The 24,661-nt window shown below is 37.9% G+C and overlaps 1 protein-coding gene across 1 annotated transcript; it reads right to left on the bottom strand.

Annotated features, from left to right (window-relative positions):
* Nucleotides 1-968: 968 nt before the first annotated feature.
* On the bottom strand, nucleotides 969-15,682 carry LOC129261983 (nucleoside diphosphate-linked moiety X motif 6-like). Its single transcript, XM_064100418.1, has 5 exons — nucleotides 15,340-15,682; nucleotides 11,547-11,750; nucleotides 5,456-5,511; nucleotides 3,490-3,589; nucleotides 969-2,519 (listed from the first exon to the last, which is right to left on the bottom strand). Exons 1-5 carry the CDS (start codon nucleotides 15,617-15,619, stop codon nucleotides 2,191-2,193), a joined length of 969 nt encoding a protein of 322 aa, XP_063956488.1. The 5' UTR covers nucleotides 15,620-15,682; the 3' UTR covers nucleotides 969-2,190.
* Nucleotides 15,683-24,661: the final 8,979 nt, after the last annotated feature.

The raw sequence follows: 24,661 nt of genomic DNA on the forward strand, positions 1-24,661 counted from the left end.
CGGGATTTATTCTGATGTAGAAAGAGATTATGTGAAATTTGCTATTTTGAGAAAAAGAGAAGAAAAAAAAAATGTGGTGCCTTTTTATTATGATTTAGGTTATCAGCCAGCCAGCAAAAAAAAATAGATTTATATACAATAGCATATAGAGATACAAAAGAGTGTGGTATATTTACTTAGAAGAAAATAATATAGATTTCTGTCTTTATATACATGTTTGCAACTGTTTTAAAATGTGTAAAGGTCATAGTGTAGGAAAGATTTTATTGAAGAGTGCTACAACTAGTTTTCATTTCTATAAACTTTCCTCATAAGTTCTGCCTATGCTTGAAGCTGCAAAGATGTTTTTTGTGATTTTTTTTTTGTCTTCCCCACCAAATACCGGTATGTCAAAAATACCTCTTAAGAGAGATGGTTTTGAACCTTTCAAATTGAATGATCATCATGGGAGGGAGGGGGGGGGGCAAAGTACTGAATGTAACATAATTAAAGTGCCAAAGAAATGGGGAAGGATTTTAAATTGACAATATTCATTAAATGGGCAGCATTATAATTATGGTACAGACAACCAACACTGCCTTTAAGGCTACAATCATAATTATCCCTCACCACAATGGATTCGTTCAAATTAAAGACAAGGCTTAGTGTATAGGATTTTTTGTTTTTTAATATTTCATTCTGTTCTTTGTACAGCTTACATTCCGTTTCTAAATTTGTATTTATATTAAGCTGATACAAATATTTAAAACACCTACTGTAAATTTATCTTGCACGTTTATTTGTGAATGTCAACACCCGTGTTAACAAATATACTTTCACCTTATGACAAATCAAAATGGACTAATGTATGGTTTTTATTGTGTTCTAATTTCATTACTAATGATATTATTGCATATCATTAACAGTACACAAAATCACCCTCATTTCACATCTCTCTCACATTCAATAAATAACAACCATTCATGGCATTCATTTTGAATGTATTTTATAATCAGTTTTTTTCATTCATTCATTTAATATGCATCTCTCAAAAATACACCTTAATTCTCTCTGATGCAATGTTACACAGTGCATCCCAGAAAAAGCGCTAGCAGAGTGATCTTCCAAACTGGTTTCCTGAATCGGTTTCCAGTGAACTAGTTTCAGAAAGTTAATGAGAACGGTGTCATATTTACAAATATTTGGTCTCAAATTGAAGAAGAGATTTAATGACAGTAATATTTTTTCCTGGGACACACTATATAAACATGAACACCCCTGAGCAATAACTATTGCAACATTAAAAATGTTATTTTAAAATAATGACATAAATTCTTCACAATAAAACTGATTTATCAGAAAAGCAAGGGCGCTTATAGATCATAGATTATGATTAATCTGCAAAGGTTAAAAACAAATTTCCCTAACGATTATTGTCACAATTTACGTTTTTCGGACCATATAGTAATAAATGGATGTAAAATTGTATTTATTTAATGAAATGATAATCACTCACTTATTTCCCTTGACAAACTTTTGATTCAGTTTCGTTTGATGGACTCTGTATACATTTACAATTATAAAAAAAAGAAATCCAACAAATTTAGAGGTTTGAAACTAAAATAAAAATAAGATAGACCAGGGCTAGGCATAGTATGGGACTAAAAAAATGAGGTATGACAAGCCGCAACCTGTGTTGAAAAAGAGTTACGCATCCATGCAGGGCATTGTGGGAGCCTAAAATCATAAGTACCAGGGCTGCAATTAACTGCAACCTGTGTTGAAAAAGAAGATTGAGCATCCATGCAGGGCATTGTGGGAGCCTAAAATCATAAGTACCAGGGCTGCAATTAACTGCAACCTGTGTTGAAAAAGAAGATTGAGCATCCATGCTGGGCATTGTGGGAGCCTAAAATCATGATAAGTACCAGGGGCCACCTTACAAAGACTTGCGATTGACCCGATCAATTGCAACTATGGAAAGCCAGGAACATCAACATCTATTATGCATGTTTGTTCAAAATATTTTCTTACTATGATGTATATTCATGCATTCATTGTTTTCTTGAAAATTCGCTGTGCTTCTCTTTGTTTACAAAAGACATTTTGCAAATTTCCTGTAGAAAAAATTATGACACTGATAGATTTCCATTGAGTTAAGATTGATTGGATCAATCGTAACTCTTTGTAAGAAGGGGCCCTAGGCTGCAATTAACTACTACTTGAAATGGGTCTATGAAACAACTTGTATGTCATATCCTTATAAACCGAAGGCAATTTATGCATACTTATATCAACTTTGTCAAAACCTACTTGATACCCATGCTCTATCAACTGACCCATGCGAACAGTCAAATGCGTATGTTCATTTTCTGCCGTAAGTTCCCCTACCGGAGTCCAGGCTGCGTTTGTCAGCTCCGTGGTACATATATTAATGTCAAAGGTCACAGGCTTGAGGCGGGTCACGACGTAGATGTCCGAACGACCGAACGCACTGGGAACGTTGTGTTGCTGACGAAAGGCCAAGACTCCCTGAAATTCTAAGAGAGATAAGGAAAAAATAAACCTCATTCATAGCAATATCTCTAAACTTGTGTCATTTAAAAAAAAAAAGAATACTAAAAAGAAATGTTTTCCTCTCAATTTAAATATGGACACCATGATGTCAATCGATATCAAATTGCAGTCAGAATAGAGTGATTAAAACGAATTGAAATATATTTAGTATCTCCCAGTGACAAATCTTTACATAATGCTGCATCAACTTTACTTCATGTATGACAATAATAACCTACAGAACTGTGTATCCTGAGTAGAAAAGGTAAGTGTAAATTAGTGGGATTTCAAAGATCTACAAGACAGAAATCTACTCAGGCCTGGTAGCTATTTAAGATTTAAGTGTGACTTAATAAATGTTGATGTGCGCATAATATTGAACACGCAATCGCACTAATTATAAATGCGTAGTCTATTACATATGATGTGACAAATGCGCACAGCTGCAAATTAAGTTCGACTCTTAAAATCTTTGTGACACACCCCCTGGTAATGACTTCATGGCCCAAAATCACAAAGGTGGTTCTGAAAACCATCGGTTGAACCCATGGTTTATGCAAATTTCCTGTATAAATAATACTTAAATACCGAGTATAATAAAAATGTCCAATGCTGATGCACTTATGTCCACTGTTTTGAACAGTAGACTCATTAATTCAAAACAGTGGACTCATGAATAAAAATAGCATACTCAACCCATGGCAACAGGCATTAATTTGGCGCACTGACAAAAGCGTGCATCAGCATTGGACATATTTTTAAATATATGTGGTAAATTAGGCATAATTCATACAGTTAATCTGCATAAACCACAGGTTCAACCGATGGATTTCAAAACCACCTTTGTGAATTCGGGCCTATAACTCCCAAATCAATGTAGCAAGCTGATCGTCAACACTCTCCCCCCACCCAAAAAAAAAAAAGATTGTCTAAATGTAAATGTCTTCAAAATACCTGTTTGGATACCAGTTTCCTCCAGGACTTCTCTCATAGCAGTCTCTGGAATATCCTCTCCTGGACACGAGAAACCACCCGGAAACTTCCAACGTGCAAGCTTAAAATGAAAAAGAAAAAATACCATTATAAAGATGGATTTCCATTAAAGTCTCTGGAATATCCTCTCCTGGACACAAGAAACCTCTCGGAAACTTCCAACATGAATTAAAATGAAAAAGTACCATTATAAAGATGGATTTCCATTAAAGGGGTAATGTATCCTGAAATTCATATGAATCAAACAAATTGAAACAAGCATAACGTTAAAATAAAATAAAAATTGGAGAATTTTCGCATCAATCTGGTTTAAAAGTTGTATTTACCGCGTATACTGGAAAGTGTCCAATACTGATTGCGTGCTATTGTCAAAGTGCGCCAAATTGACGCCTGTAGCCATGGTTAAGTGCCCTATTTTATTCATGAGTCCACTGTTTTGAATTAATGAGTCCACTATTAAAAACAATGGACCCATGAATAAAATAGCATACACAAACGTGGAAACAAGCATCACTTGGTGCACTGTGACAAAATGTGCATCAGTATTGGATATATATTTCAATATACATGGTACATGAAGCGTAATTTATATAGGAAATCTGCATAAACCATGGGTTCAATCTACGGTTTTCAAAACCACCTTTGTGTTTGTGAATTCGGGCCTTTAAGTTTATAATATCCTCTACACTGACGCATACTTGGCATTAGAATATGATACCCCAGCTCCTAACAATAGCTGGCGCTATTTACCACAGATAGTGTTATCCAAGTCTCTGTCCAGTATATCAACCATTCATAAGAGGCAAGTTTTCCTTTGCACTAAATACAACACATATTTTAAAATCATTCAAGATCCCATTACAAAAACAAAGGCCAGAATCGATAAATATGAAAGGAAAATACTGAACCAAGATGAATATCCTCTTATTCCAATACATGTATTGTTCCCTGACTATACAGTGCATCCCAGAAAACAAAAAAACCAAGCATTGTTGATGCTGTATCATAACAAATATGATTTAAATTAACTAGCTTACAGTCTCTAATTTCATCCAATATTACTTAATAATGATTGAGTGTAGAGTGCTCAAGGCGCTTTTCAAGAATTTTTCTAGAAATTAAAGGAAGAACTGAAAAGAAACGTAGTAAGGTGTCTTTTATTTTTATTTTTTTTCAGAACTTGGGCGATTACTAAATCATGCAAGAATGATTAAACAATATGAAGACATGATATCTAAAAAAATCATTCGGTAGTGACAAAGATTAGCTTATTTATTCTTCATGAATAAGCATTTGATAAATGAAATTATAGAAATGCAATCATTATTTCGAAGAAACAATACTTTGTTGTTCCTTTGTTATATTCTTTGATTGGGTTATTATTATCAAAGAGCAGATATTGAACTTTTCAGACATGTGATTTTCATTTTGAAAGCTACTTTTTGGTATCATTCCTTTGAATGTTTTTAATCACTCATAAATGAAAGCAGAGACTCTCAAGGTTTACAATGATAGGCCAATTGTCTATCATATCTGTGATAAAGTAATGGAAAATCATCAATAATTCTTGGTTTTGCTTATTCTGAGACGCACCTTATTTATTTGGTGGCCCGAAAAGATTTGACTTGGGTACATTGGCAATATCACCAAGGGCCTAGGCTGGTCTGAGCATGGGGAGGTGCACATCCTGGGGAGGTGGAACTAAAGTGGTATGGGGGTGCACATCTTGGGGAGGTGGAACTATAAAGTTTGGAGAATCAGCTTTGGAAAGCAGAAGGGGTACAATTTTCGTTTTGCTTGCTAGTGTCGGAACTCCTCTGCCTGTGCACCATGTGCACCAATTGAACCCCCCCCCCCTTGCTACTGAATATCCTTAGTTCCAGGTCAATAAACTAACCTCATAATAAGAGTGAGGGATACTTCTTACCCTGTGTTTATCTTGTATCATGAGTACTTCTCTTTTCTCTTCATTTAGGACGAAACCTGATAAAAGACAAAACTGAACATTGTTAAACAATTTCAATACAACATAAACTTGGAGATTCTCTCTACAAAGCATAATAACAGTTACAGGTTACAGCTATTCACACTACATCATATTTCAACAGGTCACCATATAAAGCAATAATTGGGTTCGAGTCCCAGCGCGGTCTGGCGTCCTTTGGCAAGGCGTTAATCCACACTTTGCCACTCTCGACCCAGGTGCTAAATGGGTACCCGGTAAGATGTGAAAGTCATTGTAGCATGTCCAGTACTGTGAGCGCCTCACCGGCGACTGACTGGAATACTCCCCAGGGAGTGGAGGATGTGCATACATTGTGTGCGGGAATTACTGATTGAATCTGATGAGTAATAATAGAAAGATTAAATGAGAACAAAGTTTGAAATTTAATATTTATTTTATGAGTAATTCGGAGGGAGAGATTACAGGAGATCCCGCCCGCGCATGCGCAGTCATCATTCAAAGCATCAAATATGACTCCTGATAAAACAGCAAGAAAGATTAAACTAAGATGAGAACAAGTTAGAGCTAATTTCGCCCTTGAGTAATGGGAGGGAGTGGGGGGCCTGTAATCTCTCCCTCCGAATTACTCATAAAATAAATATTAAATTTCAAACTTTGTTCTCATTTAATCTTTCTATTTTATTTCGTAAATCTCCTGGAGATATTACAGGAGATTTCAAAGCTCAGGAGGCATATTTGATACCAAAATTACACCAAGTCACAACACTGGTGTAAACACAACATAATACCTCTATACAACCGAGAATGAGGCACTGCCTAACAAGGAGGCTGAGAAGTCACTTTTCTGATCCAAAGCCTTATGGTAGAATTGTTGAAAAGTTTTCTCACTAGTCCATCCAGCCTGTCTGAGAATAGCAGCGATGGGAACTACTGTCCTCTCAGCTGCATGACACCGACGCAGCCCTCGTGGATTGCGCCTTGTAGATATCAGTGTCTACCCCAGCTGCTGCTAGATTTACTCTTTCCCAAAGGTAGATGGTTCGTTTAGTTGTCCTCCCATGAGGCTTCTGATAGCTGATAAAAAGGAACTTTTCTGATCCCCTCAGACGTTCTGTTCTTCGAATATAATGTTTTATATAATGAAGAACACAGTCGTTTATCTAGAGGGTAAGCTTCCAATTTCATATCTCCAGTGATATGCCCTGGTCTGTCTTGTTTAGCAGTTGACCAAACCAAGTCATTTGCTCAATGTTTAACTGATGAAGCGACTGCACCCGCTGCGCTGAGGTTAGTGCTAATAGGGTGACAATAATTTTCAGGCTCAAGAGCTTGAAGCTAAGGGTTTTTGCAGGTGCTAGCTTCCTTAAATGGTTCAACATTAACGTCTCAGATATGAGTGTACCTGGGTTTGGGTGGTCGAAGTTGAAAGGTTCCTTTCATAAAGCGGTGCACTAAGGGATGAGTTCCCACTGTAAGAGGACCATCTAAAACTAAAATTTTAGACAAGGCACTTCTTGTAGTGTTCAAGGTACTATAACCAGCTCTGTGTTCACACAACTTGTAAGGAACTCCAATAAATGTCTACTGATGATTGAACATAACTCCAACCTTTGTCCAAACAAAAAAAAATCAATTTTCTTATGCAAATACAGTATTGATTTTTAGTAGAGTCTCTCCATGAAGACATTATGATCTCCGTAGTCTTTTTATTCAGTCTCTTTAAAGGTTTCTGGAGATCCTGCAACATAATAGATCAATGTGATCCCAAAAGGGAAGAGTGACATTTGAGAAAGGTAAAGTTAGTAACCCTTTCCTCCTCTAGAATTCTACAGGTTTCCCTATTGTCATAATTTGGAGCAAGGGAAACCGAGACTGTGAGGGCCAATTTGGGACAACTAGTAAGCCCGTAGCCTTGTCATTCAGAATTTTCTGCAAGCAACTTGGTATGAGACCAAATGGTGGGAAGGCATAAAAATTCAACTTGGCCCAGTTTAGGGAGAATGCATCAACCAAGAATGCACTAGGATCGGGTTGCAAAGAGACATACCTAGGCAATTGATTATTTAGTCGAGATGCAAATAAGTCAATATCTGGTGAGCCAAAGTAATGAGTAAATTGGTTAAAAGCTTGCTTATCCAGTGTCCACTCTGTCCTATCATTGAATTTCCGAGACAGCTTGTCAGCTTCTACATTTAGCTTGCCTGGAATATAAGAAATAGACAGCCAAATATGTCTCTCTAAACACCATTTCCAGATTGTATTTGCAATTTCATTGCAACTACATGATCTATGCGTAGTAGGATATGGCATTTTTTCATAGATGTACAAAAGGACTTTAGTCCGAAAAAGGCTGCCAGTAATTCAAGATAATTAATCTCATTATTCTTAGCTATGACAAGCTCCTCGGCATTCCATCGCCCACCTGTGCTAAAATTTAGCTCTATACATAGAGCTCCCCATCCCGAACCACTTGCATCGGAGTACAACTCCAGGTCCGGTTCTTATCTCTGAATAGACGAGTATACAATGTGTAGGTTTGCTAACCACCATTCAAGATCGTATCGAGCTGCCTGCGAGAGTTGCGTGGGTCTATCAAAATGGCTTTTGTTAATTTTCAGTGCTACAATTTTGTCCAATTCCAAAGCCCGATAGAAAAGAGGGGCAGCAGGGATTGTTGCTACAATATTCCCAATTGTTCTGGAGACTGCTCTAATACTAGGCAAGTTAGTTTGGAGGAGGTCTAAGCAACACTTTTAAAATTCATTTACCTTGTCAGAAGGGAGTGTAATGGACATGTTCACTGAATTAAGGACAAATCCAAGGAAAGTAATTTCCTGTAATGGTTTGAGTACCGACTTATCAGGGTAAATAATAAACCCAAGCTCTGATAAAAGGCCAACCGTGGCATCAATTGCCTTGTACTTGGCCTTATTGTTACCAATAATGATGGTGTCATCAAGATAACCCACTAAGATGTGATTTGCTTGGTGCAGTGTGGCGAACACTGGTTTCAAAATTTTGGTAAAGAGCCGTGGTGCAGTACTCAAACCATTTGGAAAACATGTAAACTGAGTGTCTTGCCAAATAAATCTTAAGTACTTTCTATCTGAAGGGTGAACTGGGACCGAAAGTAAGCATCCCGGAGGTCCACTGAGGCAAGAAAACAATTTTCTGACATGAATTGTGTTGCTGTATGTATGCTATCCATCTTAAAATGCTGACAGCTCATATACTTGTTCAGGTCAGAAAGATCCAGAATAACTCTTAACCCACCATTTTTCTTGGGCCAAGTAAAAATGTTGGACACGAACTCTCCCTTCTCATGGGAGCATTGTTCAATCGTCTTTTTCTCAAGTGTATAATTTCTTGATATTAATTACTTCAGCTGTTCTGACATGAAAACAGCGTGGGGGTAGTGAACGGTATGGTTTAATAGATAAATTTTCAAACTCTAATTTATACCCTTGTTTCTGACGTGATCAGAAATAATAGTTTCCAATTTTTTACAAAATGCCTCAGTGGGCCACCAAAAGGAAACTTTGAATAATCATTAAGTAAACTCGCCTCTTCAGCAGAAGTAGTTTCTTTGCTTTCTTCGAAGGTGCACCCTACTTTAGGGGAAAGAGGCTGTGGGAAGGCATTCTGCTCTTTGAGCCTGGGTTCTGCCACTGGTCTTGACCCTTGTTCTTGCGTCGTTTCCACTGGGGCTGCCCTAAAAAAGGACCCTCTGGGTTGCCTGACCACAAATCATGTTGGTCTGATTGAGCCCATCCAGATTCACGAGTACTGGTTTTACTCCTGGCATATGGGTGATATGTGTGAGACTTGAATTGCTTGTCCTTCAATAATATTGGCCTCTCATCATCCCTGTAGCTGCCTTTTGTTGCTCACTCAGGTCTTTCACTTGCTTAGCAAGATCATCTAAACAAGAACTTGCCCACTTGGGAAGATTTGCACAATGGTGAAAATTTCATATTCATATCAGGTCTGATAAGACGTTTCCTTGTGCAATTTAGCTCAAAATTGACATTGCTGAGCAAAGCGAGGCAATCTTGTTGAGCTTCAGAAATATTCACTGGGTCTAAAGATTGCATGAATGCTGTCAAACCTCTTGTTAGCGAACGTTGATTTTTTTTTTTTTTTTGGTAGTTACAGGTCTCTTTGTCTAGTTACTTGTTTTAGTTTGTCCCAAATGGGAGCATTAACTCTTGGCACATCGACCAAGGTTATCATCAATTGCTTGCCCCATCTCTTGGGGCTGGGCAAACTTAGCTGCCAATGCCAGTATGCCTGGGCCTTAATTGGCCCACATCACATTCACCTTCCCCACTCCCGTAATCTGGTGCTTGTGAATTCTCATCACTGACATTGGTCACATGGACCTGACCTAGTTCCGTGGAACTGAAAATTCTGATCATCATAACCACAATTATATACTATCATCGTAAAAAGAGTCAGCCTCAGACAGAAAACTATCTTGATAATGGCTGACCTATGTCTGGGGAGTAACTGGCTCCCTGACTGGTTCTGAAAGCCTGGTTCTCCAGCGCTTTAGTCAAAAGCGATTCTAATTTAGTAATTCTCTCCTCAAAACTCAGAGTTTGAAGTTGAGGGGGAAGGTTTATTCTTTTGGGGCTTTCATATCGGTTCCTATGCCCGAAGAGCCCGACGGAGATTTTATATCTCCTTTATCTTGAAGTTTTTTGACAATTTTATTGGGCTTGGCTTTCAATAGTGCCATATCGGTACCTATGCCCGAAAAGCCCGACGGAGATTTAATCATATCTCCTTTATTTTCATGAAGTTTATTCGACGAAGTCGAAGACGTAGACTGTTGATGCGAAGCTGGTTGCTGGCTCGCGGAACGGGTCCCTGCGCCCGGCTTCGCCGGCGTCTGGCCTGGTGGAGAAACCGCACTCCGCTGCGACTGAGTCGCCGGCGGGCTGGTATCCACATTCAAGTAGATCACGATTTATAATCGTATTTTCGTCAGGAAGTACTCAAACTCGAACCCAATGTCGATGTCAGAAGGAGGTTGTTATAGAAAAGGGTTCTAGCGCATAAACTCCAGCAACCAACTCGAAGAAAGGGGAAAAAAAAACAATTTTTATCTTACCCCAAATGGCGGAAAATGACTGCCAAATCAATGCTGCAAACGTAATGACTGCGCATGCGCGGGCGGGATCTCCTGTAATATCTCCAGGAGAATTAAGAAATAAAATATATCTGTAAAGCACTTAGACACATCGTTCAAATTTATTAAGCGCTATATAAGAGCTGATTATTATTATTATCATAATTGTGAGAAAGTATAAATTTAATGAGCAGGCTGCAGCAAAAACACAAAGAAACAAGGAGAGGTTACACAACATTGGTGGTGCACTAGCATGAGTTTATCTACAGCGATGAAATAGAAAGAGAAATAGATTACAGATTAAGCCTCCGGGTATGGGGAGAGAGAGAAGGGGGGGGTGTTGTGGCTGACCCTTTACATCTGATGAGTTAAACTGTCCCTCCATTGGGTCCCACAGGATACCATTACCATTAAGCATTTGCTGATTCTCTACATTTGAGATGTCAGTGATAGGCATGGTGGTTCTTTCCTTGCAGGAATGCATCTTTAGGCAGCGTTTATTCACTAGAGGAAGAGATCCAAGGGCCCATCGTATGAAATTACCATCTTTTGTGTCGCCAATTTTTTTATGATGAACAATAAAAAGTGCCTTGGTAAATTCAACAATTGAAATTATTTAGCTCACTTTTGAATAAATTTTAATATAACATTTAAGATATTATTATATTCATTTCATTCAATTTTCGTTAAATTTGATGAACAAAAAATCTTGCAAATGCACGTAAATGTATTAGGTGAAAACGGCAGCTCATACAGCACAACATACATGTAATAATTTGACGACACAAAAAAGGGTCCTTGCAATGACGCTTTCATTCAATCGGCCACAGACCTCTCGGCATAGCACCATCAACATGAGGCAAATGGCAAAGAATGAATCATTTTGTCTCAGAGTAATTTCTCAAACGATTTCATTACCGGACACTCCGACTGTATGACTGGCGAATGCTGGCAGACGGGACGGGCCGTCCTGTAACCATAGCGATAGTACTGCTTCGTTGTCTTCGGCATGATGGAAGGTGAATCCTTGTTTAGCTGCTAGGGCAGTCAGGTGACTTTGTGCAATAGGAATGTGAAGCCAGACGGCATTAAGACCCTCCTCTCGCAAATTGACGATGGAGTCTGAAAGAACAAGGATGAAGAAATATACAGTGTATAATTTAGAAAAATAAACTGCTCAGGATTTCATTTGCTAGCCAGAGAGAGTGGGTGGGGATTGCCGTTCACCAGGGCCCCATCTTACAAAGAGTTGCAATTGATCCGATCAATCACAACTATGGACGGCCAGCAACGTCAACATCTTTAATGCATGTTTGTTCAAAATATTTTCTAACTATGATGTATAATCATGCATTCATTGTTTTCTTGAAAATTCACTGCGCTTCTTGTGCAAATTTCCTGTAGAAAAAAATATCACACTGATGGATTTCCAAAGAGTTACGGTGATTGGATCAATCGTAACTCTTTAACTCTTTGTAAGATGGGGCCAAGAAGTTCTGATGAGCTGAAACCCCAAGATACATCTGATTGATACACGTCTGTAGAACTCAATTACACACACACATACACCGATTTACATGTAGTCAAGTTTGATTGTGTCATGTCATCACGAAACAGGTCCTCATTGTTATACGTATGTATCCAGTGTGTTCTGGACCAGTCCACTCATTTTATCAAAACGTTCTGAATTATCACTTTTTTAAAAGGTTGAGAGTACCATCAGCCAGCAGGAAATGGTTTTCTAGATCCCATTTACAGGTACATGTAGTTATCCCCTAGCTTGTAACATGCAGTTGATGAAAACAAGTGCCAGGCATCATAGAGAGTAAGCTGATCGCGTTAACAAATTATTGTTACTGTGCAAACCCCTCCTGGCGAGGTGTTCATTGGTTGAGTGGACTGATCCAGAACACATTGGGTATAAAAATGAGGACCCGTTCATGACGACATGACACAGTCATGACAAACTTGACTAAATCGGTGTATATATGTGTGTAATTGAGTGTTACAGACGTGTTTCAGATGTGATTATTTACATGAACAACTGCACCATTCAAGAAAGACATAACCTAGGGTGTTTCATGTTGCAAGCTAGGGGATAACATGTACATGTACCTGTAAATGGCGTCTAGAAAACTACTTCTCACCAGCTGATGGTACTGTAACGATCCTACAACTAGGATCGTGACGTAAACAATCAGCCCTGCGCTTGACTATTGTTTACTTGTTATTCATAGCTGTCGCGAGAATTTATTCAACCATGAGTATTATGTCTTTCGGTTATTATTAGAAATTACTTAAGATATTTCATATTCCAAAATGATTAATGTATTAGGTTTGAATATGAGACCTCAAGTTTTTAATGAAGAAATATTAGGAGATAAGTTGATTTGCAGTTTTATATGATCGAATGGGTGTAGATATAGATTGAATAATTCATCACTGGCTGTGTTTATGTACGTACATAATTTGCATAAGAGCACAGCCGGCATATTTGCATAAGTGTGGATGAGCGTTTGGAATGCACACGTCCGATCGCAGCGCTGGCCGATTTTGATAGATTTTTGACGAATTCATATCTTTTTAAGTATTGATATGAATGGTTCTGTATATATTTCATTGCAAAAAGATATATTCTTTTGGAAACGTATCGACTTATTGAATGTTTTGTAGTAATGAACAAGAAATTGTGAATAAACTGGCTTCGATAAAGCACAGTTCGAATTTTCTGTACATTACACGCTGCGCGTAGACGTGTGTGTGCTATCCAAACTCGCTCGGCGCACCGTTTTCACCTACGTCCGCAATTTGTCCATATAAATAAGAGACGTTTAGTCGCCGGGGCTGGCACAAACTACAGAATCTGACTGCAGAAGACTTGACACGGGGAAGACGTTGGAAAACTTGGAAAGGTAAACAGACGCAGGAAACAAGCCTATAGTCAAGGCCTATAGACGCTGGAAACCTCAATATGAATTTAATTAAGTCCCTATATTGACCCATATGTATGAATATGAGAATTCCCCAATAGAGGTCCAAATTAATTAGAGTATAGATCTTGCTATGATATAAATTTTCTTAATAATTATTTTGGGCGAGCGACCTGAAATGAATGCAGTCTCGGAATCAACCTCTTCGTATATATATCAACGCCGGAATTAACAGACGTGGAAACGAATGTCGAGACTGGGAAGCTGGAAATAGAATTTTTCTCTTAACAAGCTAGACGCCGGTTAGATTTGGAAAATTCTTATACTTGGAGGCCCAAAATAAAAGTTTAATAATTATCCATTATATTTCTCTGATAACAAAAACATCTTAGAGCTTATTTGTAAATATTAGACATTGTTTACCTGTAACAGTGGCGAGTCAAGTATGTACATGAATATATATTTATGCAATTTGAATAATAAAGTGCACCGTTATTTTTCTTTTTGCCATTGAAACTAATATCTAAGTCACAAACCCCTGTGTCTTTCTTTGTTGTGTACCCCCATAGTCATATATTTTGACGAGACGACCCTTAAATGCAAATAATCTATAGCGAGCCGCTCTAGCATTTTCTTCCACTCTTTTATTATAATTCTCTTGGAAACTGCATGCTCGGAAGGTATTGAGATGGAAATAGACAAAAGCTCAGGTGATCCATCACAGACTGAACACCATCCTGAGCCGCCATCTTGTTTTCTATTGTTCTTCCCCAACGTTACGCGACGCAAGCATCCGTATCGTGGGTGAAGAACAATACTAGAAAACAAGATGGCGGCGTAAACATCGGGCAAGTCTCTTCCGTCTATTCATATTTTTTTCATTTATTTTGGATGAATTCTTGTCTAAAAATAAAATCCATAGCGTAGAAATGTCGGAAATGAAGTTGTATCCCATGTACATGATTTAGGGCTAGATCTTTTAGAAAGAAAGTAGAATAGAAATCTCGGGGGCGAAAGTTTCAGGTTTTTTGGTGGTACACGCAAAAGTATATGACGGAAGCCCTGGCTTCGTATGAGAGTAACCTTACATTAGTAAATGATTTTTACTCTCTAGAAGCCGCCTGGCTAGCCCACTCATCCTACGAACGAGGTTATAATATATAGCCCAGCCCAGGTGCAGCATTAGACCAAAAGCTTCAGTCTCTGTTATGTTGGTTGTTCAGCTAAACTCCGTTGGCTTCACTCACCAAATACAGAGACCGAAGTTCTAGCGCGATCTGTACAGGGGACTCAATGGCCATATGTTTATGTGCATTAAGTTCGGATAAAACAGGGCAGTGAAGTTGCGCGACAGCCAAGGTAAGTCACTGTTTTTGTTCCTTTTAACTTGATTTTCCCCGTTTTTTGGCAATTAATGCCAAGAGGGAATATTAATTTGCATTTCGGTCGCGTTAATTTTCAAAAGTTTGATTCATTAAAGACAAAAATTGAAGAGCCCCGACGGTGGGATTTTGCATTGTAAGTCCCCTAATGGTGGCTGCACGATAGCGAGCCGTCTGTGTATGAGGAGAAATTTAAAAAATAAAAAAATGTTAAAAAACTCCTCGAAACAGACGGCTGCCAGCTGTCTAGTGCAGCATGTGCAGGGTTGATTCTGAAGTTGAATTTCACATGTAAAAATCACCTTTTTAATAAATCGATGCAGTATTGGAACGAGTTCCTCTTGCGACAGCTAACTTTAGAATTCAGAGGGCTCTAACTAAGTTAAGAAGTAGATTTACCATGAAGAACATCGCTGAACACTGCGTCGTTGACGTTGTAGCAGACGACTTGATTACAATGTTGCGCAACATCAATCGTAACGCAATTGAACCGGTCCCTCGTTCCTTCCAAATATTTCTTGGTGTTTCCAGCAGTAACAGAACAAAACCTTCTTCTTGAATGAATTTCTAGGTAATTTGAGTTCCGTATAAGACCGGAAAGACACGGTGATTGCGATGTCCTAGAACAAAACAGAGGAATTAAATTTCGCGCGAGCGAAAGGGTTGATTTTGCAGGCATTTTCACTTCCGGATTTGGACTAGGCTAAAACAAAAATAAATAACAGTCTCGAATTCTGGATCTGTTAGATTTGTACAACTTAAAAGACTTTAAAAAATCATTTTAGAATATATTTTTCTTGTAAAATAATTCAAATATATTTTTGATATATTTAATTATTAATAAATGAATTAGATGAATGAAATGTAAAATAAAAAGTATGTATTTTTTCCTAATCAGCAACTCTATCGCAAATGCTGAAGTAGGTAGAGTAGGCTAGGATTTCAGACCACTCATCTCTCCCCTAGAGATCAGTGTTTCAGACCTTTGTGTCAGGTATTCAATGGCGGTATTTTATAAAAAGTGCAAAGTACATTTGCATAATTTACCAAAGGATGGAGTCAATTTTTCAGAAATTAGAGGTGCTTATCAGCGGTGTTAGCGGCGTTCTTGTCAAATATAAATGGATGATTCAGAATGCTCTGGGCATAGAGATTTTCACCTGATATTGTCCAGTTATATCATCTTTTGTTTTTTCACCAGATCAAGCTGGTTCGTGGTCAGCCCTTTCCCATTCTTAGTTTTCCTCCTTTTATAAAGTAGTTATCTTGTCTTGTACTGTCCTGTCTTTTGTTTTGTCTTGTCTTCTATGTCTTGTCATCCCCTCTCTCTTTCTGTTTTTTTTTCTTTCTTCTGTCTTGTGCAACACATCCTTTACTACGAAGACCTCTTTGTGTGAAAAGCTTTGCATTTGTTCAGTAATTATATTTGCGTCCGTGTGATTTCTTTTGTTCTCTTTTTCTTTCCTGTAATACATATATGTACGCATATGAGAATAAGTCTACTATACTTCCTTTCCAAGGGGGATCCACAATTTACAAGCTTTGCTTTTTAGTGGATCCCCCTCATTTCCATTTATGCTCTATATTATACTGGGTTTTTTTTTTTTTTTTTTTACGAAGTAAGAATGCCCTTCTGTAAAATTGTACTTGATTTGTATTACTTTATATTACTTTGTATTATGTTTTGAATGGCAATGAAATAAAGAATTAAATTGAATTGAATTTATGTACATCATATAGAGATGAAATATAGGACTAGATAATATAATATTTCAATAGCTATATTGGTCTGCAGATTGTCGTCACACTAAACTAGCACAAATATAATTTTAGATATAAAAAGATATATATGTATGATAATAATAACGCATGGTTATGTCGCCCACTTTATTCACTTTTCATCCGCACATTTTAAGTTCCAGTATTTTTTTTTCCTCTTTGAATCCCGTAACATAGTGTAGGCCTACATGTACCAGCAGACCTCAAATCCAATTTACTTTTTTTTCTATTGTAACATACTGTAGCAGAAAAAAGTTATAGAAAACGTACCTGCAGAACAAAAACAAAAGCAAGAGAAAACATTGGCATTCTAAAAAGTGTAATACAAAAGAACGGATAAATAGAAACAGTTAAGAAAAGAAGAAAAGAAAACAATATAAAAAGAAAGGTGAAAAAAAGGAAAATAATAGAAAATATTTTTTTAAGTCAAATCACAAGAAAAAAAAGAAAACATAATCAATAATTTATGAAAAGATAAAAGAGACGAAAAAAGAATGAAATTAGACTAAAACAAAAAGAAGATAAAATAAAAAGGAAAATAATAAGTAAAGAAAAGGAAGTAAAAATAAAAGGAACTGAAGGGGGAGAAATGGGAAAAAAATATTTTTTTTAATGTAAAAGAAGCAATAAAAAAAAATCTCTTTAAAAGCTGTTGCAATAAAGTCAATTCTGACTGGTTGCCGTTATAAAGCCAAGCAAAGAAGAAGAAGCTATTTCAATCTGGAACCTTCTGCACATAAATCATTTGCAGGGACTTTATGCTTCATGTTTAATAGACCACGCTTTCCTCGAATAATTGGTTTGTACAGCTAAGACATAAGCTATATAGTTGGCATTACTACTGACTAGTACATATCTTTTTTTTTAAATGTAAATTGTGTACAATTCAGCCAGTGGCTGCGAGATACAATTGAAGTTAATCATGAATAATGATAATAATTATCTGAATTTAAACATCTTACATGGCAATAAATCCTACGAAATCTAAAGTTTCATGAAAGGTAATGGATCCTATTGCATTTTCCAGAGTTGAGATCAAGGGCCGATCCAGAATTTTGGAAATTTGCATCGTGGGGCAGCTATTAGACTTACCTATAGCAAAAATTGATGTATGATTTATGCGAGCGCGAAGCGCGAGCTGATTTGATTTTTTTACTAGCCTACAAGATGAGTAGGCCTATAACATATAACTCAAGACAATCAAGTGAGTGCAAAGAGCGAGCTAAAAAATTTCGATATGCAAAGGGGGACATTGAAAACTCAGTGCTTGAATGAATGAACAGGATAAAAAAAATAATCATGCAAGCGCAAAATCTTTGAATTGAAGAGTTTGGTTGCAAAAGATCCACTATGCACCATTCCGAGAAAAATCATGTTTTTATTCTCACTTGTTCCAATATTCTTATGAGAAACTAAATTGTCATGATGCACTACCATCATGCAGGGGCTGCGGAAGCGGGGGGGGGCTTCAGCCCCCCCCCCACTTTTTTCCAAAACCGTGTACAAAAACGTAAAAATGACCATAGGATTGTGACTTTTTGCATGGTCAGCCCCCCACTTTTGGCTCAGCCCCCCCCCCCCACTCTGAAATCCGTTCTGCGGCCCCTGTCATGTTAACACAAATTTTGGTATAAAAGAAATATACCTGTCTTCAATTTTTGTATATATTTTTTTTTTCCAAAAATTATCACTGTGGACCTAATCCCTTAATTTTGCAAGCAAACCGAAATGAATCCAAACTCTTTTGAATAAAAAAGTGATTTTTCTTTGCCACTTTTATTCACGTTTTAATGTGAATTTCAAATTTTCTTTGGTATCATCTTATAAAGCTACTAAATCCATACATTGAGAAAAAAAATCAAATTTGATGAAAAATAGACCAAACCCATGTTGACAATTGAGCTGCTCTTCAAAAGAGTTTAGTTGCAAAAGTAGGTCCACTTCAACAAATTTATTTTTTTTATTCCCCATATTGCAATATTCTTATGCGAAACTATAAATTTTTATGATACCCTACCATGTGAACATAAAATTGGGTATAAAAGAAATCTACCTGAATATTCTTTTCCCCCAAAAATCCTTTGTGGACCTAGCCCCTTTTGCGACCATACTGAAATGGATCTAGCCCCTTTTGAAAAAAAAAAATCTTTGTTATTTTTGTTCCCTTTTTAATGGGAATTTCATCTATGGTATCATCATAAAGCGCTACTAAAATCTATACATTGAGACAAAAAAAAATTGATTAAAAAATTGACCTAACCCCTTTTGCAACTGAGCTCTTAAAAAACGGTAAGTATAGTATCATTGAAAAAAATATTAAACGGACCTGAAAACGGGATATTTCGAGATTTCAAGTAACGTTTGAATTCATGAACTTGAAGATAAGTTTAAGTCTATCGCCATTTATTTGATATTTCTATAATACTTTGATATTATACTGATCAGTGCCATGAAATCTATATGAATGGGATATCTATCTCATTCAACAAGTATTGAGAGCGCGAAGCGCAATCGGAATTTGTATTTTGATATAGTGACATGAAATGGCTGAAATTTGCAAATTCTCGGGTCCCTCTACTTTCCTTTTATTTTTATTTCCGCATTTTCACTCCATCCCCTCCTTCATCATATTTTCCTTTTTCCTCTTTTTCTCTTCTCTTTCCCTTTTCCCCAGTATTTTTGCGCCGCCAATATACGAGCACTGCAAACACTCCGGTGTTGATTTAACACCAGCCCGGAATCTATATATGTCCACACCAGAGAAGTATTGAAACCGGCGAAGCCAGTTTGGAATCAAACCGATGCTGTTTTAATACTAATTGGTGTTGTTTAACACTTCTCTGGTGGGGACATATAAAATTTTACTATATTATTACCCTTGTATACAATTTCGATATAGGGCCTACATCTTACAAGCTTTGCTTTTTAGTAGACCCCTCCCCCTTTTTTCATTTTATTGGTACGTTCAAAACTGCATATGCAGATGATGTATATTCTACTGTAAATGATTAATTATGAAATGTACTTTTAGAATTTGTGGAATATGAATAAATAAATGAATAATTAAAGTGGGCTGTCAATGTTGTCCAAATATGAATTTACATCCTCCCCGAATTCGATAGTTTTATGCACAGAAATTTATTGATTAATGATGTTTTTGTCTATAAGCGTTTGTTACATTTCCCCAGGAGGAAAACTCCCCGGGGACAACTCCCACCTGATACTCCCCTGGTGGATAGCTCTCCCCGCCGCGGCGCGCCGAAGGGCAACTCCATGCAGAGGTGCTGGTCTATTTCTACTTTGTAGCCATAACAACCTGATTTTAAGGGGGATGCTGCCTATGGTGTATAGGTCTAACATACTCAGCATTCCCGCTCAAAAGGCCGTGTCAAAGGGCGTAACAGGGGTCGGAAGCCGGGGGGGGGGGGGTGCCAAGAGCCAAAAACTTCCCGGTCATATCAAGGTATCGGGTATCACAGTGGCGTGATGAGGAAAAAAAGGCCAGATATGGTTGGAGTATTGGGCAAAAATTATTTTTTTTTTTTAAGTTGCTAACGAGCGAAAATTTGACATTTTAGTACGAAAATCCAATTTTGTGATAGATTTTGACAAAGTATTCAGAAAATGATATCAAGTATTTCAACATTTTCTCTTTGTTTTTTTTGGTCTGTACGCCACTGTGAATATGATTTTTTTTTTCATTGTTAGCGAGCATAATTTTATGTGGCAGTAGCGTGATTTTTAAATTATACTTGCTTATATAACGCTTAACACTTACTTTATTTTGTGCTCCAGTATCCTTGTAATCGGTTTAATATCTTAGGGAAAAAAGGGAATAGGCAAGTCTACCCAGGCGTGTATCCATGATTTTGCACCCCGGGGGCCCGACCTAATTTTGGCGCCCCTGCACTGCAAAAACTCTGGTGTTGATTTAACACCAGACCGGAATCTATAATTATGTCCACACCAGAGAAGTATTAAACAACACCAGTTTCGTTTTGGTCTAACACCAGATAGGTGTTTATAAAACACCAATTAGTATCAAAACAGCATCGGTTTGATTCCAAACAGGTGTCGTTTCAATACTTCTCAGGTGTGGACATATATAAATTCCGGGCTGGTGTTTTTGCAGTGTGTGAACTTTTCGGAAAATGGAGCCCCCCCCCCCCCCCCCCCCCCCCGTCAGGCAAACATAGGTGCCTTTAGCTACGGTGTGTTTTGTAATAATTATAAGTTATGTAGGTATTAAGTTATTAAGTGCGAATCATGAGCTCAAACTTTTGGAAAATTCATGTAATAAGACATGAGAAGTATAACATTCCGAGCAGTTTGTGTAATCATGAAAAAAATTAACCCGAGCGCGAAGCGCGAGCTGAAAATTTTAATGTACTGACCAGAAAATGGGACATTTTAAAGACTGCATTTAGTGACTCATGAATAGAATACGGGCTACATATCTCACCAATCGAATAATGAAAATTTGTGTTATTCTAACCAGAAAACTGGACATTCTAGGCATTTTATTTGGCCAGGAACAGATTGACTACCTTAATAAACAATAATTGGGGGAGCGCAATACACGAGCCAAAATGTGTAACATTCCATCCTGAAACTGGACATTCTAAGCATTTTTTGTATTAACAGGCTGAGTATTTTACTAAACAATTATTGATGCGAGCGCGAAGCAAGAGCCAAAATATTGTGATTTTCTAACCTAAAATATGTATTATGTTATACTTCAAAAGGGTATTTCATTTTGAAAAAGGGCACATTTAATAAAAAAAGCGCATTTTTTATTTTGACATAAGGGCACTTTTTTCTACGGGGATTTTTTTTTTTTTTTTTTTGGGGGGGGGGGGGGGGGCGGGAGCACTTACCCCCCTGCCCCCCGGTTCCGCCGCCCTGCACTCTGCGAACAACTTAAGGCACTCTTACGATCAATGTAAGAAACAATCGTAATTCGTACGGCGTTCGTAGCAGTTCGTAATGGCATTTGTGACCGTACCTTTAAATGCATTATCTTATTTCATAATCACGTGAAAAAAAGGACAATCGAACACCATTTTTTTTTAATGTGTTCATATGCAAAAAATATCAATAAGTTGTAATACCACTTTTTGAAAAAGAATAAAGGCGACCAGGTGGGTGTTTCTTAAAGCTGTTCGTAATGACTGGTGAACATTTCTTCATGTTCTTACGCTCTATAGATAATCAGTTAATCACCAATGAACATTTTATGGTCAATATCATTAACCATCAGCGGCGTAACAGGCGTCGGTGGCCAGGGGAGCAATAGCCAAACATTTCCCGGTCATATCATGGTATGAACAGGCGTATTGGTGTAATGAGGCGACGATTTTGAGAGGGCCAGACATTGCCTATCAGGCAGAATTTATCTTAAAAAAAAAAAGCTGCTGACATTTTTAATACAAAAATCAAATTTTGTGATAGATTTTGACATGATTCCCAGAAAGTAATATATTTCACTCTTTTCTCTTTCCATTCCTTTTTGTGGTCTGTACGCCACTGTGAACAGGATTCTTTGCGGCAGTAGCGTAAACAAATATTAAAAAAACGAGGGGCGCAGTATGGCGCATGTGCTAAAAAGCCCCTTAATATAAGTACCGAGCGAGCAAAGCGAGCGAGAAAAAATCACCTTTTCATGAGAATCTAACATTGAGATATTTCTTGACATTATATTCAGTAAATAAAATCATATCCTACACTTTTCATTTGCTTTTCTTTCCTCCTTTTTTTCTTGGTTGTAGAACTTTTTGGGACCATGGCCCAACCCTTCCATACTCATATATACGGCAGTGCTATGCGGTTGGGGTCCGGGGCGGAGCCCCGGAACTTTTTGATATCAAAGCCATTTAAAACTTGCAGATTGCCGCTATTTTTAATCAAATCGCGGGTATATACAGATTATAGCTTTTACACAACACATTTATTCAACCCAGTTGAACCAAATATTTTGAGGGGGCAAAACATAGCATTGCGGGAAAATTTCTAAAAAGTCGCCAGCGAGCAAAGCGAGCTGGAAAAAAACGCCTATTGAAATTAAATTCTAATTATGTGATAGATTTTTCCATTATATTCAGCAAATAACACATTTCATTATAGTACGTTGTCTCCTATAATTTATTTTATTTCCTCTTGGGTGTGGAACCAAGACCCCCGCCACCCCGCGCCTGTACGCCAGTGATTCAACGTAAAGCTTAAAGTAGGAAGGGTCCCTACAGGGGGGCGTTATAGAGCCATTTGAAGGTTATAGATGAAGAGCCCCTATTGTGTGGGGTCTGGGGCAAAGCCCCAGTAGCTTATTTGCATGAAATTTAGCAAGCTTATAGCACAATGTTGTATGCAGTCCGTCTTTCTTCCCGCTCTTTATTTTCAATCCTCGGCAGCCCGGTCGTGTTATTAAGTTTATTTTCTTGTCCCTTTTCTCTGTTTTCCAGTTTAGCTTTTGACTAATTCCATTCTACATTCATTTCCCCCTATTGTTTGCCATTTTGTCATCTTTTAATTCATTTCCCATCATACTATTGCATTACATAGGCCTATTTGGGAATGATTTGTTCTTTCTCAAATGTTCTTCTTTCGTTCCTTTCCCGCTATCATTCCTTTTCCATTAAAAAAAAATCTTTGTTTTCTTTTCACTTTCCCTTTCCTCCTTTCCTTTTTCCCCTTTCCTTTCGCCTTTCCCTTTCTTTCTCCCTCCCTTTTTCTTTTTTCTCCCTTTTTTTTTATTTCCCCGGTGAAATCCGCCAGTGGGGCAGCTTGCCCCCGCCTGTTACGCCACTGTTTACCATAAAAAAGGATCGCCAGTCTTTCTTTAAGTCGCTCCTAACTTACGATCAGCTTTCTGAAACGGCCCCCTGAAAGCATAGAATTTGAATCACTTTTATAGGGTTTCAATTTTAGTTAAACTTCTCATCAGAGTAGGCCCAACTAAAATCATGTGAGCGGGAGCTGACATTTTTTTACCAGGGGTGAACCCAGCTTTCGCTAATGGTGGGGGTATATTTTCATCTATATGTTTCCTGATCGGATATTCTAAGCACTTTTTGTAACCAAACAATAATTGGTGCAAGCACGAAACGTGAGCTGAGAAATTGTGATATTCTGGCCTCAAATTTGGAAAGTCGATATAAGCACTTTTGGTAATCAAGAGCAGGAAGGGTATCTATCTCAACATTTTGTGCAAGCGCAAAGCGCGAGCAGACAATTTTTGAATGTTCGACCCAGAACTGGACATTATAAGCACTTTTTGTAACCATGAACAGGACCGGTATCTTTCTAAATAATTGATGCGAGCGCGAAGCGCGAGCTGAAAATTTTTGATATTCTGACTTAAAATTTGGACATTCTAAGCACTTTTGCTACCATGAACATCTATAACTATGCATTTGATGCGAGGGCGAGCGCCGAACTCATGTGAAACAAAAATTAAGCGCCCCCGGTTAAACAATTTGGCACCCACTCCCCCGACAAGATTAAGGTCAATTTGTTGCTCCTTAATTTCAGGTCAATTTTGCGTCCCCCGGTCGAACATAAATTTGGCGCCCCCCTTAGGTTGAACATTAATTTGGCGCCACAGGACAATCATCAATTTGGCGCCCCAAAGGTCGAATGTGAATTTGGCGTCCCCCCTCCCTAGGTTAATTGGACATTATTTCGCCGCCTAGAACAAACATCAAATTAGCGCCCCAAAGGTCGAATATGAATTTGGCGCCCCCCCCCCCCTCTCCATAGGTTGAACATAAATTCGGCGCCCCTATAGGTCGAACATCAATTCGGCGCCCCCTAGGTCGAACATCAATTTGGCGCCCCAGAGGTCGAACATCACAGAGATACGATCTTACGTATACGTAAGCTCCCGAAGGGAGATCGAACATGAATTCGGCGCCCCCATCGGTTGAACATCAATTCGGCGCCCATA

The sequence above is a fragment of the Lytechinus pictus genome, chromosome 5 (genome assembly GCF_037042905.1).
Source record: "Lytechinus pictus isolate F3 Inbred chromosome 5, Lp3.0, whole genome shotgun sequence".
Classification (NCBI taxonomy): Eukaryota; Metazoa; Echinodermata; class Echinoidea; order Temnopleuroida; family Toxopneustidae; genus Lytechinus; species Lytechinus pictus.